We start from the raw sequence: 19,262 nt of genomic DNA, 5'->3' as shown, positions 1-19,262 counted from the left end.
CGTCCTTGGCTTCTGTTTCCAGTGAGGGGCAGGAGTGAGGTCTGGAGTAGGGTGTGCGGCGATCGGCTTCTCCTCCAGGCCCTGGGAGGGCAGTGCGGTCCAGTGTGCAGAGCCGCAAGGATGCGAGGGGAGGGGAGTCCCCCGCAGAACCTACATGGAGACGTTCTCCTGTTTGCTGCCTCTCCTCTCCCCATCGCTTGGGGCAGAAGTGAACAAACTCCCACAGCGCTAGCTGGGGGCTAGGGAGGTATTAACTCTGAGCCAGCAGTCGTGATCCTGGGTATGGTCGTTAGGAGGCGCGCTACCGCCCTGTTGTGGGAAGGTGAGAGCCAGAAGATCCCCAGGAGTCTGTTGTGATACCCCCTTCTGCCTGTTCCCCCAACCGCTGGTGAATGGTGTGTGGGGAGCCCAGTTGGCAAAGGGGGGAGCTCCCCTCTAGGGGCCCTGCCTCTTACAGGCAGGGTGGTGGTGTAACTCTGCAGCTGTGCTGCTCCCCAGAGCCAGCTGCATCTTGGCACCAGTAGCGTTGGATTTGATCATGGGGTAGGCATTGCGCTGGCTCTGCAGGCTTGGCAAAACGTTTGTGGGAGACATGACCCAGTACGATGGCTGGAAGCTGAAGCCAGACACATTCAGACTGGAAAAGAGGCATCTGTTTTGAATGACGAGAGCAAGTAACCCACTGGGACAATTTACCAGGGTCGAGGGATTCTCCAGCGCTGGTGATTTTTTATGGGTTGTTTATCTAAAAGATCTGCCCTTGGAATCTTTTCAGGGAAGTTTTGTGGCCGGTTTGAGACAGGAAGGCAGGTTAGATAATCCAGACAGCCCCTTCTAATCTGTGACTGGCAGGGAGGCCTGAGGGGGTGTGGAACCCAGAGCAGCCCTCTCCCCCAAGGAACGCAAGCCGGGGGCTTGGTGTGGGGGGCAGCAGGAATTGCCCCCCTTCCACACTCCCCACGGTGGTGGAAGCCAACATGAGCCTACAGCCTGCTCTGCTCCACCCTGCTGCCCAATGCGCGCCACTTCTCCCAGCCCACAGCCACGGAGGGGCAGGAGGGGCCTGACACTGGCTTCCTCTCCACACCAGACCCCCAGATAGTCCCCTGGGACCTGTCCATAGGACAGTTGAGGCAGCTGCAGCAGGGCCCCCCCAAAGTGTGGGTCTGGGGGGACGGCTCTGCCTGTGGGATAGTTAAGACCACCCTGGAGATGCTGCCACCTCTGGGGTGGGGCATGGGACTGTGCGTACCCAGACCCACTGCCTGGCACCCAGATGCAGCCAGGTCTGAGGGGGCGCATGGGCTGTTCCATGCTTGAGGCAGTTCTTGTACCATGGCATCCGCGTGCCTTGCAATTTCGAATGCGCTATTCCCAGGCCGTGCCGTTCACACGCAGCTTGTGAGAGAGGCGGGGCTGTCCATGTCCTAGCCGTGAAATGGAGATAAGGGACGTGCCCGAGGTTGCACAAGAAGTCTGTGGCAGGGTCCCCGAGTTGCGGATGAAGGGCCAAACCACAGGACCATCTTCTCCTGGCTTCCTGCATTGGGATGCAGCTGCCTCCAGGGTGGAGCATGGCAGCCATTTGTGCAGGGACGATCAACCTGGCACGGAGCCGTAGCTGGCTCTGGAGTGGGGCACAGCCGCTGTTTAACCCCAGTGCCCTTCGGGGCGGGAACTGGCGACTGGCCTGGAGGAATGAGATCTGAGCGCAGGACTTGAGGAGCAGCGATGCTGCAGGTGAGTCCAGATCTGGAGTCTTGGGGATGCGCTGCCCCTCCCGGGGCTGAGGACAGCTGCAGGGCAAGCCAGATCTCGCGCTCAATAGCCAGCTGCGGCCACGACCCTCGGCCCGCCCTGGGATGTTTGGGGCGAAAGCCCCTGCTCTGTATAAGCTGCCATGGATCGGCACCCACAATGGAGCCAGGTGCAAGCCAATTTCTGCACGGTGCTGGGCTCGGCACTGACGGAGGGGAGAGAGCCCCCTGCCCCACAGTGCCCCCTACTGAGCCCCTACCCTGCCGCACAGCGCCCCCTGCTGAGTCCTGGGGTCAGTACGGATTGTGAGGAGGGAACTCCCCTAGCGAGCCCTTCCCCCAGACTAATCCTTGCCACACAGCACCCCCTAGTGCTGCACTGAGATCAGAACTGACGGAGGGGAGAGCACCCCCTGCTGACCCCTGCCCCATAGCGCCCCTTCAGCCCAGGGAGTCCCAGCCATCAGCGGATCTCCAGGAGTTCTCTGGGTCCTAACTCAAAAGAGCAAGCAGAGAGCTGCTGTGTTTCTGCTGCAAGGCAAGGGGCCTTGTCTACTTCCGTCCCTCTCAACCGGCTCCCTCTGGCTCCAGGCCTCTTCCTTTCCACTCTGGACGCTCCTTCTGCCACAAGCTTCCCTGAGATACATCACCCTCCCCAGCCCTCGCCCTGTCTCACTGAAAGGCACTGAAGTCGGGGGTGGGGGGAGCGGATCGGCATTCCCCCCTGATGGCCGCTGAGGGCCCATGGTCTGGGAGGTGTGGCTGCAGGGTGTGTCTCAGTTTACTACAGCCGAACTACACCTACCTGTTGTCGTGTGGGTACCTTGCTGGTTGCTATGCTGCGCAGTGGGTTGTGAGTGACCTCCACTGGCTGCAGCACGGCCCAGCAGGGCAGGGGATGAGTCATTATGCAAGGGGGCTCCAAACCTGTCTAACGAGTTATCTCCCAGGGATCGGAACAATGGGAAGAAGGGGAGTGGAGCCATGGCTGGGTGCAAGGCTGGAAGTGAGTGAGTTAGTTTCTGTCTGGTATCCTGGAGGAAGTAGCCTAGGCAACAGGCTGGGATTTAGGGGCCCAGGCTCCCCCATCTCAAGGGGGGCTAGGCCTGTCCTGTAACCAGATTTCATCTGTGCTGTGCTGTATCCTGGAGAAGCAATAAACTCCCTCTATTCTACTGGCTGGTGGAGTCTGTCCGTGCCATTATGGGGGTGCAGGAGACGGGAAAAACCCGATGCACTGTCACACCTGTCCCCAGAGACATTATCTCCTCTAGAGCCTCTTTCAAAACCGGCATCGCCTGGTGGGTTTGTAGCACGCGGCTTGGGCATCTGACTACTGCGCTCATTGGAGCCGCATGAGGAGGCTTCACCTGTTAAGTTTCCTGCCGAGAAGCCAGGTCTGAATAGGCGCCGGGGGCCCCATAAGGTGCATCCGCTGGGTTTCTTTGTCGTCCGCAGTGATGAGCGTCTCTGGGACGTGTGTGGCTCCTGTTTGGGGTGGGACGTCCCCCACCTGATCCTGACACCGGGCTGGGACCGTGGGTGCTTGGAAAAGCCTCTTGGCCCGGTGCGGACAGGCTGGTAGCTAGCAGTGCGGCGGAGATGCGACTCTCTGAGCTCCTCCTAGCTCCGTCCTTTGGGAGGGCATCTGGGCGGTTGATTGAAGGAGCTTCCAGGAGAAAAGGCCCCGTCGCTCCTGTCCTACAGGGACTTGACTCTGCACTGCCCTTAGTCACACTCCTGGCTCCTCTCCTCCGCCAGAGGGGCTGTGATGTGTCTCCGCCATGTGGCACTGCCCTGCCGCAGATCTAGCATCGCAGCTATGGGGCAGGAGGGGACATCCTGTTGGGAGCGGGGGATCGGAGGTTAAAAGCCCTAACCAGCCTGGCTAAGCAAGGAGCAGTGGGCTGCTGGAATCTGGAGGCAGTGTGTCCTAGTGGCCAGGGCACTAGGCTGGGGCTCAGGAGATGGGGGGGGTTCTACTCCCGGTTCTGCCACTTGCTGCTGGGTGCCCTTGGGCAAGTCATTCCTGAAGTTGTGCCTCAGTTTCCCTATCCTAACATGGGGATAATGACACTAGCCCCAAGTGCTTTGAGATCTACAGATGAACAGTGCTGTAGAGAAGAGCGAAGGGGTATTAAAACACCTGCTCGTGGCAGCCTACTCAGAGAACAGCCGCCTGCTGCTGCCTGCTAATGGAGTTTCTCCTTTTAGCTCAAAGGAGTCTGTGTGGGGAGGGGTATTTTCCTTCCACGATGCTTAGGGTGGTCCAGGAATAGGAGACCTCACGCTGCCGTCTGGGGCCAATCCTCCACCTCTCAGCACTTGTCCGTGCAGCACCTAGCGTGATGGGGAACCGATCTCAATCGGTAGCTGCCTGGCCTTAGTGTGCATCCTGGAAGTGAATCTGGGCTGGGTGCCAAGGGCAAGAGAACCGTGAGATCAACTGGATCCTGGCCTCTTGCTGGAAATCGATGTCACTGGGCTTGGGAAACGCCGCAGAGAACGTCCTTTACTCTGCCCCCGCCCCACCGTGGGATGGAGGCTAGTCTTCTGGACATAGGTGTCAGTTGGATGGGGGTTCTACATTGAGAGCCTGCCCTCTTTTGCCACATGTTCCCGCCTTTCTCACGACTTCAGGGCAACTTTTTTCCTTAAACCCTGAGGCTTCTCAAGTCCCATGGGCGTGGCCGTTGCTGCTGAATTTCTAACCCTCAGGCCTGCTGGGGAAACCTTCAAAAGGTGCAAAGGCTTGGAAGCCGGGCTGTAAATGGGAAAAGACCCCCCCCCCCCCCAAGCTGACCTGCAGTCTCAGGCATTTTAGAGGGACCCACTGAAAGACTTCAGGATGGACGGGCTGTTTTGGGCCGCGACAAGACTCCTTTTGGTGTCCGTCGCCTCCGCGCCCAGCTGCTCTGTTCTGATGCGCATGCCCCAAGGCAGATTTCCTGAAAGCTGGGCCGGTGGGAGCCCTCTTCCTCCTGCTCCATCTGCTGCCACCTGGTTCTCCTCCGATAACGGAGGGGAGTAGGAATCTGGACCGGTCGCAGCCGCCTCCAGGAATGTAGGGATCAGCGCCCTTGGCATGCCAGAGTCCGTCATGGGGGCCACAGCTCCGGCACTCAAGGAGTTAACTCTTCCCAGGGTCCGTGTTTCCTGGTGGGGGCAGAGCTGGCTAGAACAGGAGAGCCTAGGCTAAATAGTTTGCAGCTTAGATCCTAGGGCTTGGGGCACGTCATAGGGCCAGGCATCTGGCACGGCTGCTGAAGGTCACATGAGGTCTGTGCTGGAAGGAGGCTGCGTCCTGATCTCTGCTGCACAGCGTAGATCCGGAGCGGCGACTCTTGGCAGCAATCGCGGCGTATGACGGCCGAAATGCGAGCAGAGTCGGGCACGTTGGTTGTGCTGCAGCATCCGTGCCAGGCCTCACGGTACATGTGCTGCAGTTAAAAGCCCCGTGCCGGCTCGTGTCACCTGACTTGGGCTCCGGTGATGAGGCGGTTGAATCATGGTGGAGATGTTTGAGCTCAAGCTGGAACTCCGGGACCCTTCCTACTCACAGGGTCCTACAGCCTCCACCCCGAGTCAGCTGGCACCGAAAAGCAGGTTAACTCGAGAGCTAGTCTCTTCCCCCATCGCTTTTATTGGACCGGCTTCTATGACCTCACCCGCCTTGAGTCTCTATTACTGGAGGGGGTGGAGGTGGGGCACTTGACACTGACTTTCTTCTCCCTCCCTCCCAGCCATGCTGGGATCAGGCTGTGAGTTACATGGCACCTGGGTGAAATCTCTAGGTCTGGTCTTCAGATCCAGCACCAGGCTGGGAGGCAGGTCACTTGGGCTCTGTTCCTGGCTCTGAGTGACACATTGGGCTTGAGTCCCTGGGCTTCCCCACCTGGTAAGTGGGAGGGAAAGTGCTTTGAGGTGATGGCTGGCAGGCACTATAGAAGAGGCTCCAGCAATGTAGAATCCATAGCTTGGTAGCATCCCCACAGCGGGAGGCCAATGGGAGCAAATGTTCGAGCTGGCTTGCCTTCCTCCTGGCAAGACAACAGCGGAGGTACCCTCTGAGTTCCATTTAGCGAGTCTTTACTAGACTTGCTAAATCAAACTCCAGAAGATTGATCATGGCAGGGTCGAACATTGGCGGAGGAAAGACTTGGCCTTAGTGGAAAATAGATCTGACAGGCTAACCTGATGGGAGAGGAATAAAGGATGTAGCCGTAGTTATTGGGTAGGGACTCTCTTGAGCAGCAATGACTGAAAAAGATTTGGTGGTTGATGCAAAATGAGCGGAGCTTGGCCTGCTGGTCGTGCTGGGGCTGGAAGGGCGCGTGTGTTCATGAGGTGTAAAGAGGGGAATCGGGGGGAGGAGAAGAGGTTCTACCACCGCTGAACTTGGCCCTGGTGCGACTGTCGCTGGAATCCCGTGCCCAGGCCTGGGGCCCACACTTCAAGCAAGATGTGGAGGAATTGGAGAGAGCTCCGAGAAGAGCTGTGAGCGTGAGCAAAGACAGCTTTCAGCGAGGAGTTTGGGGAGCTTGGTGTAGGTTGATTGATCAAGTCGTCCAAAAAAAAAAAATTTCAGGAGAAAGTTGAGCCAAAAAAGAGTCGCCTGCTCCTTTAAGGGTGGCCATTTTGAATTCTGTTCTCCGCGGCACACGGGTGTCCCACAGACCAGTTTAAGGAACACGGCACTAGGGGCTGCTCTATGATGGGACCATGGCCGGTGAGGGGTCCACTCCACCCCAGCCTGCCCCTCCCGCCCTCCCTTTAACCAGTTAGCAGGTTAACCAATGAAACGGGATTTTACATCCCTACTTGGCACCTGTATACGAAAGTGTCCAGAGTACTGGGACTGTCCCTGTGGAGTGGGGGCGTCTGATCGCCCCCTTGTGGCTGGGAGTGCGGGCAGGGTGGGAGCAGAGACCAGGCCCCATGCCCAGGACATGGGGTGCTGACTGACATGCCCAGGTGCTGGCTCTGCCATGCTAGAGATGCCTTTTGCATGGGAGGATTTGCCTCCTTCACTGAGATCAGGGAAGGTCAGTGTAACTGAGACCCAGGGCTCTGTGGGTGACACAGAGCAGCCTTTCCCTGTGCAGCCTGGTGCCCCCGCCCCCTCCCTCCCTCCCAGCAGCTCTAACCTGGCACGAAGCTCTTTGGCATCCAATTACAATCCACTGTGGAGCACGGCAGGAATGCAGGGAGCCGTTGAGTCACGCTGGGGAAGCATGTGAGCGGTGCCGAGAACTTTCGAAGGCCCACGTGTCGGGCTGTCTGCTCCTGCGGGGAGGGTGGGGATGGGATGATGGGTTCTATACCTGGCTCTGGGCAGGGAGTGGGGTCTAGTGGGTAGAGCAAAGGAGGGGTAGGCACCAGGACTCCTGGGTTTTATACCAGCCTCTGGCAGGGGAGTGTGGTATAGTGGTTAGAGCAAAGGAAGGGCTGGGAGTCAGGACTCCTGGGTTCTGATAATCCTGAACCAAATGTTCCAAAAAGAAAACAAGAGCTCACTTCAAAAGAAGCTTAACGTAATGACTTGTCTTGGGTAAATCTACCTCAACTTCCCCCCCAAACACAGATTGCGACCACTTCCTTTTAGCTGTCAGTAGCAAAATATGCCTCTCCGGGTGCTGCATAACTGTTGCCACCAGAGACAGAGTCATATCCAAGGGTTAATGCAGGACAAGCTGGAAGCCAGTTCCCCGTCTGGGAGAGGAGTGGGGTCTAGGGGTTAGAGCAGGCAAGGTGGGGATGTCTGAGCATTCACGTGGGATGGAATTTGGCTTATTGGTTAGAACAGGGTCACAGGTGGCTGGATTCTAGCTCAGGGAGGGGAGTGGAGTGTAGTGGCTAGAGCATGTGGTGGAGTTAACACAATTGAGGACTTCTGGGTTCTATTCTTGTGTCTGCTAGCAACTCCCTGCACAATCACGTGACTGGCCCGTCCATGCCTCAGTTTCCCCACTTCTAAGATCCTTTAAAAATGCCACCCAGGCATGCTGCTGAATGTTCCACAAAGCTCCTCAGCTGACCGGCCCTAGAGGCGGGGAGTCCGTTCTCTGCACAACTGAGCCCTGACTCCCAAGCTGCTCCGAGCTGTGTGAGGTGAGGCCCCTAAATCCACACCCCATCCTGCCCCCGGCAGTCCTGCCTTCCCACGCTGTTGCATTCATGGGGGAGGGGCATTGGAGGTGGTTCGATACCGGTCATCTTCTTTTTATGGGTGGCTTACGTTTTATTGTACAGCGAGAGCCGAGTTTTCCTGTGCTTTGGATAGTGGCAACGTGTCCTCCTTGGCTCCCCAGGCTGAGTTAGAACGTCACCTTGAAGAGTCACATTAGCTACTGCATGGATGGGCACAGGCCGGGTTCAACATTGCGCCAACTGCATGGGGCTAGCTCCAGCATTCCCGGTAAGCTGGGCATTGGTACAACCGCTCAGGAGAGATTCCGGTGTCGCTTGCGGAGTGCCCACAGCTGGGTGTTTTGTTTCAGTGGGTGGTGCACTTTTTCACATGCTTCTGCGCATGCAATTATTCTGCACGTGTATGGAAAAGCTACGTGGGAAGGTGGGTTAGCTCTCTTATTCCCTCCTGACCAGCTGGCCGCCCCGTCTACCCACTCTGTAAAGGAGCAGTTAACCTTTGGGCTCCTTTAATGTGACTCCAAGCTCATGTTCGGACACTACCTTGTTGTGTAGTCCCAATGCGTCCTGACTGAGCTATTTATGGCACGTCTCTTAGCTCCCATCATCGCTGGGAGCTGGGCACCTCAGAATGGCCATTTATCCGCCCGGGGCGCTGCCCTCGCGGGGCGGTTGCCTCCGGACCCTAAAAAGTGATGCTGAGAAGCTAAGGGAGTCTCCCCGGGGAAGAGCAGCATCTTCCACTTGGCTCTCCAAAGAGCAAGACCAGGGTGGAAAACATCAGGCCCAGGGACCGGATCCGGCCCACCAAGCATTTCTCTCCGGCCCTCCCAGCTGAGTGTGCAGACTTACAGCTGGCAGCCTGTGTTTGGCTGCCTCCCTCTACTAGGATTCTCCTGCTACCTGTGCCGGGGAGGGGGGAGGAGACGGGGCGGAGAGAGGGTAGCACTGAAGTCAGGGTGCCCCTGCCTCTGTACCCCATCTCTGCAGAGTAGGGGTGGGCAAGAGGGGGTCACACAGAGGGGTGCCTGTCTTCCGAGGCAGTGTGTTGTTTCTAAGATTTTACGCACACCCTGCCTGTCTCTGCACAGCCCAGGGGCAGGGAGGCACAGAGCAGGGCAGCTTTCCCTGCACACGCACACGCACCATCCTTTTTGCCCAAGGCCCCGCCCATGCTGGGGGGGGGGTGTCTAGAGCCGGCTCATGGCCACCTCCCAAAATGCTTGACGTGGCCCCTCTGGGAGAAGTATTTGCCCACCCCTGCTGTAGCCGGCTGCCCTCAGCCCTGGCCCAGCTGTTCTCTGACCGAGCTCGGGAGAATGGTCCCAAATCTCAGCTTGTCTCTCATCCTCATTGGTGGGGGGGGGAGGAGGATTTTGGGGTGAAAGTGCAGGACTCCTGGGTGCTCTTTCTCCCACTTCCGCCCCGTGGGCCTCCGCTGACTGCAGCTTCATAGACCCCAAGGCCAAAAGGAGCGACTGTGATCATCGCCTGATCCCTTGTATCGCTGGCAACCAACAGGAACTTCCCCTTTGGCACGTTCACTTCCTCCTTCTCCCCCTGCTCAGCCCATGGCCGGGCAGCTTGCTGCGAAGCTTCCAGGGGGCTCGGCGAGCCTTTGAGGGAAGGAGCTCCGCGAAGCGCCTTGCCAAGTATTTCCAGAGTCCCTCCTGTATTGACCTTCCTGCTTCAGGCAAGGTGGGTCGGAGGCTAGTCGGCCGCCGACTCCGGCAAAGTGGAGGATGTGGCTTTGAAAAGCGGCGCTGCTCTTTCTCGAAATACCTCTGTGCAAGTCGTGCACCCTTAGCACCTATTGATCTTATTGCACCAGAGCAAAATGTTCTCCAAGGAGATCCGGCCCTAGAAGGAGTTTGTTTTGCTTTATTTCTAGTCAATGTCATGACTCTTTTTTTCTACCTGCTCCTCCGCCTTCCGTCCCCCCCATCCCGGCTGCTCCAAAAGCTGTTGTCTGGGCCAGGTTTTAAATCTCTCTCTCCTGCCTTTGTTTTCACCTGCAATCTCACCTCTGAGACTTGGAACCAAATCTCTCTGTGATATTAGAATTGCAGCACCCAGTTCGCTTGGTGCAAAGATGCAGAGCGAGGTGGCCCTACCACGGCTGATCCGGCCAACTTGTTTCCTTGTGCTAGGGATGTACAAGTGCGTCCGTCAGTCTTCAGCTGTGTGGCTTTGTTTGTGTTTGGTTTTTTTTGGGGGGGGGGAGAAGGGGGGGTTGGACTTCTCCTGGACTGTCAGCTCTCTGGGGCAGGGGCCGTCTTTGTATTCTGTTTGTGCAGGGGCCGAGGTCTGTGACTGGCGCGCCAAGACGCTGTGGTAATACAAATAATAACCATTCAGAGGGGTTCTTGAGGCCACATGGAGTGTGAGACTGGAGCCGGGATTGAGCTAAGAGTTCCTGAGTCTCCGTATTTGTGTAATGGCAGCAGCAGAGGGGAGAGTCCCTGGTGTCGCAGCCCCCCGCAAGACATGAATGCTGCTCCCCAGGCAGGGTGTGGGGGCCCTGTGCTCTTTTCTGGGGGGGGAGGGTCTTCTCTGTGGGATGAGGCACCCAGCCTCGTGATGTGGCGTTGGCAGCTCAAAAGCCCAATGTGGTCTGGACGGTGCCTCGGGGGCTGGTTTTATGCCAAGGACCCGGCCGTGATCTGTGCTGTGAAAACGTTTGCCATTGAATCAAGGGCTGCCGAGCTGAGAGGCAGGAGAAGAACCTGACTTCCTCGGTAACCTAGAGACTCCTGCCTCCAGCCGGTATCTGGTTGAGCTAGCACGGAGCTAGCACGGAGCTTTTCAATCCAGCTCCACTTTCTCTTGCTAACAGGCTGCAAGGGGCTGGACAAGCTGCCCCATCTCATTTGGGTGCGTGAGTTGAAGCTCCTTAAAGAGGGGTGGTTGGAAATAATGGGGCTCGGGAGCAGCGCCTGAGCCCACGCAGCGTGACGGTGGAGCCTCGGTCGCTAACAGTCCCTGAAAATCATGCCCCAGACTGTGGTGGGCTCGCACCTGTTCTGTGTCTGCGTCCGTCAGCCCGGAAGCGTTGCGTCTGGGCCTGAGGTTGTCTGACTCTGGGGAGCGTAACATTAGCTGACACCCATGGGTCTCCCAGGCCAGGCTCCCGTGAGGGTCTCGTGCCAGCCCCGAACGGCGATGGCGCCACGCAGGAGCTTTGTGTCCTTTCCGATACTCCGGATAGAACGAACGCCTGGCCCCGCGGCTCTGCCCGGTTTCGCTCCCCGACTCTTCAGGGCAGTGCCCCTCACAAAGGCTCTGAAGCGGGATGGGGGTCTCGACCGAGGGGGATTTACAGTGAAACATCCGGGGCAGTGCGGAGAGGGCTGGGAGGTGGGGGGCACGAGAGCAGGGAGGCTCCCTTGCAGGCTGCAGTCTCAGGAGAGCCATGGGGGGTGGCGAGCAGCACGAACGTGGGCGGGACGGCTTCAGGGGAGCGTGGGGCAGCCGCACGGCCGGCTGGAGGAAAGTGGCGCTTGGAAGCAGGAAAGCGGCGCTTCTCTCTGGCCACTGGCTGTGTGGCTACCCCCTCGCGCCCCTTCCCCTCCCGATGCCTTCCCGCCTGTGTTCCCCGTGTTCGTGCTGCTGGTGTGAGGGGGAGGGCGGCCGGGAGGGGGTGGGGGTGGAGAGCCTGGGGCGGGGGACTCAAGTGACAGATGGGACTGTCCTGTCCCCGACTCCCCCACACCTTTCCTTAGAGCACATGCGGCTCTCTGCCCACTGCTCCGGGCCAGCCAGCGCAGGGCCTCAGCGGCCCTTGACGCTGTCCCCGCAGCCGTGGAAACTTGTGTTTTTTTTACACAGCGCTCTTATCCAACGCACTGTACAACGGCTAACGGTGCAAACAATATTCGGAAAGATCATGGCGTGGTCCACGCGAGGCCTTCAGCAATTTCCTAGTGGTCTGTGTGGGGGGGGGGGCTACAAAACCAATCCGAGCCCCTCCCTTCATTTTCATTTCCCTCTCCTTGCTTCTCCTCGGGCAGGGCGGGAAGAGAGAACGGTCTTTGTCTTGGCTGGGTCAAGGCGGCGGAGCAGAGGGCCCCATGAACTCTCAATCCGCTGCTGGATCTCGATTTTCGGGCAGGGGCCTGGCTCCCTGGGGCTTGGGTTGGGCCTCGAGGCGAGTGAGGGGGCCGCAGGAGGGGCCCTTCGCCGTCTCGGTGGGCCGCAGGATTGGCGTCACTGGGATAAGGGGGTTTTGCTCACTCCGTGGGCGTACCTAGACTCTGCGGGGTGGTGGCACCGTAGCGGCGCTTGGCTTGGCAGAGAGAGCGCGTGTGTCCCGTCCCCCCCCTCAGAAATACTGGTAGGAGACCAGCAGGATCTGGCACCGCTGCCCTGGGCGCAGCCATAAGACGCCGGGCGAAATGACGAGGCCGGGGGATGTCTGTGTATGAATTGTCACGTGGGCTCACAGCAGGGCCCTGCCTAACCCGGCATCCCGTCTCAGGCAGGGGCCTGCGTCCGCTGTGTCAGGCGGCGCGAGAAGCTCCGCGGGAGCCCGTTGGGGGCAGGTTCCCACACGGGGCTGTCGTCCTCCTGACCCCTGTCGGAGGCTGGCTGTGGGGCACGAGGGTTTGCCTGTTCCCTAGGGCTGGGGGCTGCGTTGCCGTTGTGTTGACCGTCACACCTTGCTGCTCATGAAGCTCTGGAGGCTTCCTCTCCGGCCGACACCGGGTCCTTGCCCACGCGGGATTGGGAAACCAGGGCACGTGACCGGGCAGCTTTTTGCCCTGCGTTGGAGTGCGGGGGGAGGGTGTAGGGTCCCTGTGTGCACTGGGGCTGGCTCCGATCCCATCACAGACCATGTCTGAGGGGCTGAGCTGAGCTGCGGAGGGGGAGGGCTGAGGGCACGGAGAAGAGACCGGGGGGGTGACAGGGACCGGGCATCAGGGCCCGGTATGGAGGCCCGGCGGGGCTGAGGATGCTCTTTGATTGGGCAGCGGGAGCAGGGTGGGAAGGGCACAGATCCGCTGCCCGGGATTCCCCCTTGCCCGGAAGAGCCGTGGGCGGGGGAATCCGATCGCCATGTGAAACCTGCCTGGGCCCTGGCCGGTCTGCTCTCCTGGACAAGGCCGCATTGTGTGGCTGGGTTTAGAACCCCCCCTCGCCCGGGCGAGCTCTGAATGAGGCCCCTTGCGGGGGGCTTGGCTGCCGGCCAGTGGGGCAGGCCCATGGGGGTGCTAGGAGAAGACTGGCATGTCGGGCAGCTGCCCGGGAGCGCTGAGTGTGGGGCGGGCACTAGGGAATGCGGGGCTGGGGAGCCTGCAGGGAGCTTGGGGGTCTGGGGGATGGCGGATCTGGAGGGGAAGGCGCGGGGCTGTTGCAGCGCTGGGGTTTTGGAGACGGGGGGGGGGGTTGGGGTTGTGGATAGGGCAGGCAGGCTGGAGTTTGGGGCAGGAGTGGGGGGATGTATGGGGGGACCGTTGTGCTTTCCTGGTGCCTTGCCCTGTAAGGGGCTTGCTGGCAGGTTGGAGAGAGAGCCGGGGGGGGGGGGGAGTGGCTGTACCAAGGAGGTGGGGGGGCCTCTGATATGGGGGGGGCATTTGTGCAACGACAGGAGATTGAGCCCGCGGATCAGGGCAGAAGGTGGGGGAGGTTGTGGGGGGCACGGCGGGTTGGAGGGGGGAGCTACAGCCGAGTGGGTGGCTGGGCGCAGGCACGACATGTCATTTGCAGCTGTGTTGCTGACGCCTCCCCCCCCCGCCCCCCCCCCCAGGACCAGTTTGACACCATAGAGCGCCACACCCAATGGGGGCTGGACCTGCTGGAGAAGTATGTGAAGTTCGTGAAGGAGCGGACGGAGATCGAGCAGGCCTACGCCAAGCAGCTCAGGTAGGAGGGCAGGGGGCGGAGGCCAGAAGTGCCGCTTATGGCAGCAGGGCCTAGTGGTCAGATGGGCTCCTTCCCGGAGTCAGGGCAGGGCAGGATTCCTGGGCCCTGTTCCCTGCCTTTGGAGGGGCCTGTGGGCTAGTGGTTAAAGCCAGGAGCTGGGTCCCAGAGGGCTCCTAGCTTTTCTTCCCAGCTGCGGGAAAAGAGTTGGGTCTGGTGGTTGGAGCAAGCCCCCCTGCAATTGGCCCGTGTCTGCTGACTCAAGCCGCAGGCTAAAGTCACTCAGTGTCGTTTCTCTGGCTGTGAAATGGGGGTACCGGAGTCCAGCCTGAGCCGGATCGTGTCTGCTGCGATCTAGCCCCGGTGCCGGAGTCGCTAGCCACGGGGGCTTAGACATATCCTGTCTGCCTCCCTCTCCCCAGCGAGGACGCGGCAAAGAAGGCGCAGGCGGCAGAAGGCCGCTGCTGAGGGTTACCGTATCTCCCATTTTTGGCCGGGACAGTCCCTGATTTCGGTCCCGTCCTGGCTGCCCACGTGGCTTTGGCACAAGTGGGCAAAATGAGACACGTGCTCCCTGCAGCGTCCGCTCTGAGCAGGGGACGGAGGCAGGGCAGGCGGGGCTCGAAGCCGGGGGGCCGGCCCTGCGCGTGTCCCGTTGTCGTTGCAGGGCGCTGGCTGGCAGGAAGGCCCGACCCTCCCCCCCCCGCCCCGCTCCCCCCGCCCCCTGCCCGTGTGAGAGAGACCAAGTGGTGTGCGGGCACCTGGCTGGGCTAGTGCTTCTCAGCCCACGTTGGCCTGTGTGGTGCCCGCTGAGGAGGGAAGCTGGGGGCCGGGAGGGGGCCCTCCATGCGTCACCTCTGCCTCGTGCTCCAAGAGCTGCGCTTGGCATAGCCATGCGGGGAGCGAAGGCTTCACACGGCCACTCAGAGTTTCCACCCCCTGCAAAGACAGGTCCTAGCCCGGCAGCCAGGCCCCCTCTTGATTTCCAGCCTGGAATACAGATGAGCCAAGGGCTTCGGGAGTTGCCGGCCAAGTGTTTTTGACTTTGGCTGGGTTGTTGGCTGGCTGCTCCCAATGATTCTATGCTGGGCCCCGGGCCGGGCCTGCGGGGAGTGGCTTGTGGCTCTGCTCTGGCCTGCCCTGGAAACGCATTTCTGCCTAACCACAAAGCAGGCGCATGTATGCTCGCTGCCTCCCTGACACCGTGGTGATGGGCACCTGTTTCTCCCGGGGCCCAGCATGGGCAGCGGCAGGCTAAGCTGCGCCTTTTCCCTCTTGAGATTCATCGGTTCCCAGGCCAGATGAGACCTTTGCGTTTCCTATAAACTGCACTTGGGCAACCCCACCAAGGGATTCAGGAGCCGCCCCACGGATTAGTACAGTGCCCCCAGCCGGCAGCCTGTTTTTACAGGTGGTGCACATCTGCACATGCCTTGGTGCACAGAACAAAATTTATTCTGCACATGGATGGAAGAAAATACCGGGAGCATTGATGGCGACCATCTTGTCTGAGCTGGACAGCACAGGCGAGAGACCTGCCCTGAAACGATTCCCAGAGCAGAGCTTTTAGAAAAGCATCCAACCTTAACTTAAAAACTTGGTTACGGAGAATCCCCCGGCGCCCCTCGGCAGGCTGTTGTCCATGCTCAGTTACTCGCTGCTTTTTGTCTCACTTCATTTCCTAGGTTCTGGATTGTGTCAGACCTTCCTCCGCCAGAGCGAATTGCCCCTTATTTTAACCCTTTGTCCCCCGGGTAGGCACACTCAGGCGGTGTTTGTCACCCCAGCACCTTCCTTCTCGTTGTTGCACAGAGAAGCTTGACTCCTTGGGGGTCTCGCTCTCTGGGCGGTTTTCCACCTCGGTGATCCTTCTCGTGGCTCTTCTCTGACCCCGCTCCAGTTTCTCAGCCTCCCGCCTGAACTGGAGGCTCGATTCCAGCCGTGGCCACGTCAGGGCCAGATACAGAGAGAAAATCGCCTGTTTCCCTACTTGCAATTCCCCTGTTCGCACCCCCGACGGTGGCTTTAACCCTTTTGGCCACAGCGTCCCGCTGGGAGCTCGTGTCCAGCTGCCGTGGCCTTTTCGGAGTCGCTGTGTCCCTGGTTTTCATTGAGCTGTAGTAAGACCTGGATGGGGTGTGCGCCTCCAGTTTCCTGAGCCATTCCAATCCCTCGGTATCAGGGACCTGACCCCTTCAGTATTCGCTGCTGCCCCTGCTTCTGGGCTGCCAGGGGTCCATCTCGGCTCAAGAAACATGGGCCCCTTTGACTCCCTTCCCAGCATGCCCTGGGACAGTTTGGCAGCCCTTTTGTGGAGGGCTGGGGGGGGACATTGGAGGAGTAGCAGTCTCTTGGGGCACTGGCCTGTGGCAGGGCCATTCCGGGGGGTGGGGAGGGGGTGAGGCTTGGGGCAGCTCCCTTGGGGCCTGGGGCAACCTGCCCCACTATCGCAAGTCCTGCCCTGCCCCCGCTCCATCCCTTCCCCCAAACCCTGCCCCTGTTCTGCCCCCTTTGCCCACCCAGTGCAAGATAGGGGATTATCAGGGGCAGGGGTTGTGGGGCTGGGATGCTCCCCTTCCCGCTGCCGTGGAGAAGCGGAGCGCAATGGGCGGAGCAGGCTGCCAAAGCCCCCACCCCCTCCTTGAGGGGTGGTGGTGTGGGGGGCTAGTTCCTTGCTGCTACGGCTGCCCTGCACCAGGCCCCTGGTAATCTCTTGGGTCCCGTCCATAGGAGAGTTGAGGCAGCTGCTGCGGAGCCTGGGGCTGCTGCCCCGAACTGTCCTTTGGATGGGCCGGCTCTGACCTCCTCGGCTGCAACCTCCCCCCCCCTCCCCCCATGACGTGCTCGCGCCGGCTTTAGCCTCTGCCCTATTTTGAGCCGGCTGGCTCGAGTGAACAGGGGAGGGTTCGTCTGCGCACGGGCCCCGTGAGGGGAGCGGCTGAGCCGGGCCCACCCAGGCGCGGAGCCCAGAGGGTGAAAGGGGAATGCTGCCAAGCTGGTGCGGGGTGGGTGCTGGATGCCCCCTCCTGTTAGAGTTGACGAGGACGCGGGTGTTCGGATCCCGGGGGCTGGAGACACTTAAGGACAGATTTTTCAAGATACTTAGGATGCCTCGTTCCTACTGAAATCAACAGGAATCAGGTACCTAAATACCTAGAGAAATCTGGCCCTTGGTGACTGGGCCTGGAAAAGAGGAGAACAGCATTGTCCTGCCCTGTGAGCGCACCACATTGTGGTTAAGGGGCAGGGCCTTTAGGTAAAGCCTTTAGTAAGACAGATTGCAGCCCCCAGGATAGACCCCCACGCGCACCGCTTTTGTTCCCCTGGAAGAATCGTGGTTAGCAGTACGGGGCCTATGACACACAGTGAGTCATTCCTCTTCCATCCAGCAGAGAGCGATGGACACGGATGCGCTCCCCCCACCCCACCCCACCTTTTGTTACTGCAGGGACAATACATTCATAAAGCGTTAAAGATAAAATCCCGCCCCCCCTCTCCACTCCCTCCCTGGTTGTGGTGCACGGTGATGACTCATTATGCAAACCACAAGGGCTGCTCTCTGGTCGGTTCCCTATTTTCATGCCTCTTTCAGCAGGGAGCCGTAGACGGGTCACTTTCCCTCTGGTGTGTCACTTGCACATTCGGGTCCCCTGCCCTAGCTGGAGGTGGCTGGTTGGGGGGCTCCACCCGGCCCAGGGAACAGGACTTTGAAATGGTCGCTGGCCCTTTAAAGGGGTAATCGTCCCACGGGTTTTAAAAAAGGCCCTGTGGAAGATCTTAGGCACAGCAATGACTCGCCTCCTGCCCTTGAGGGGTCGAAGGGTCTTTCTCCAGCCTGGCCCCGTCCTTGGACGCGTACCAACAAGAGAGCCAAGACCCACCCCGCCACTGCACCTGTCTAAACGGGGCCACGGGGCCCTGATAAACAGGCTTTTTGATACACACCTGCAGAGCTGGGTGGTGCTGCCCCGCCCCCCCCCCCCCCCCCAAGCAGGGGGGCTCACAGACTTGCCAGACCCCCGGGCATGGTGGGAGAGGGAGCGCCTGGCTCTGTGCTCTTGGAAGGGGCGGAGCCTCAGGCAGAAGGGGCGGGGCTGAAGGATAGCCTCCTCTTGATCCTTCAGCCCCGCCTGGGCTCTGATGGTGATTTAAAGAGACCAGAGCCCTTTTAAATCCGTGGGACAGCTCTCCCTCCCCCTCACTCCTCCCCCCCCCCCCCCCCGGCCTGTGCGCAAGGCCTAATTCCCCTGCTCAGGTCATTTGAGGCTTGCGACTCTCAGCACGTTTCAGGAAAGTTTCAGCACCTGGCAGCAGGTGCCTGCAAAAGCAGCTCTTCTTGGAGATGGCGTTAAAATGGAAAGGCCAAGCCCTGGAGGCCGCGGATAACAGCCTGGACCGGAGCCAGGAAGTGTCTCTTAAAAGAAAAACCCCATGGGAAGGGTGTTGGGTTTCCAGTGCCAGGCTGCTCTCCGGGCGAGGGGACAAGAGTTTGCGTGGGAGCAGCCCGCCCCCAGCTCATGACTAACGAGCGGCAGACGAACCCGGGAGAGGCAGCGTCTGGCAGGATCCTGGGATCGTGGCCAGCCCTGCTGCGTGCTGTCTGGCGGGGAACGGCGCAAACAGCAGAGCGGCAGGTGGGGGTTCGCTTGCAAGGTGCTTCCCGGATGTCAGGTTTTTTCTTTCTCTCGTCTCGCAGGCTTCGTCTTTCTTTCCTGGTTAGGGAACTCCCAGCTCTCGGGAGGAGCTGTCTGAACTTGCGAGCGAAACCAGGGCTGCCTGGCCCTCTCCCTGGCTGCCTGTTCGTCTGGTTCCTAAGACGACTTCATCATGCACAAGAGTCTCGGGGGTTCCTGCCAGGGAATTCTCCATCTGGGGGCAGAGAGGACTGTCCTGAACCGACCAGCCAGCAGAGGCAGTGTTTCCTAGGGGGTAGAGCTGGGTTCTATTCTGTGCTCTGCCCCTCCCCGGTTTAGTGACCTTAAGCCCCTGCTCTCTGCCTCAGTTTCCCCTGTGAACCTCTGTCTTGCCTAGCCCCTCAGATTCTGGGCACAAGGCGGGCCCTTGTAGCTGGAATACATGACGGCTGGTGCCACAGTAGCAGGCTGGGCGGTCTGTCGGGGAATGTGCCAGGGCTTGGGCTGTGATTTCTCCATCTGCAAAAGTGCTTTGAGACTTGTGGGTGATGTGCTGCATTGTTCAAGATGCTTGGAGCCCGGTGGGGGTGGAACAGATGGTCTGTTCCTTTAAAGCCTTACCCCACCGTCACTTCCAGCTTGTGCTGTGCATTGTGGGCTGTCTCCCTCGTCCTCCCCCCTACCCCTCCAGCATGGAACCTGTCTCCATGGAAAGCAATGGGATTAAAGGGAGGTCTTAGGAGACTCTCCCCCCCCCCCCCGCCCCCTTGGGAGGAGCCACTGTCCAGCCATTGGACAGGGTGCCTCAGAGTCCCTGCCCTGAGGAGCTCATGGTCTAAACAGATGAAGGGCTGAAGGGAAA

General features: G+C 59.8%; 2 protein-coding genes across 3 annotated transcripts in view; one reads left to right on the top strand and one right to left on the bottom strand.

Moving 5' to 3' along the window:
• Positions 1–19,262, bottom strand: part of LOC102458375 (adhesion G protein-coupled receptor E1) — a 198,344-nt gene that overhangs the window by 88,345 nt on the left and 90,737 nt on the right. The window lies entirely within an intron of this gene.
• The window catches only part of TRIP10 (thyroid hormone receptor interactor 10), a 58,780-nt gene that overhangs the window by 13,096 nt on the left and 26,422 nt on the right, over positions 1–19,262 (top strand). For both annotated transcript variants that reach the window (XM_075902287.1, XM_075902288.1), the window contains exon 2: positions 13,654–13,769. In XM_075902287.1, coding sequence (XP_075758402.1) covers positions 13,654–13,769 — 116 coding nt within the window. The remainder of the gene's footprint in view (positions 1–13,653; positions 13,770–19,262) is intronic.

The sequence above is a fragment of the Pelodiscus sinensis genome, chromosome 19 (genome assembly GCF_049634645.1).
Source record: "Pelodiscus sinensis isolate JC-2024 chromosome 19, ASM4963464v1, whole genome shotgun sequence".
Lineage (NCBI taxonomy): Eukaryota > Metazoa > Chordata > Testudines > Trionychidae > Pelodiscus > Pelodiscus sinensis.
Note: the sequence above shows the minus strand (reverse complement) of the source record. Positions and strands in the feature narration are given on the sequence as shown.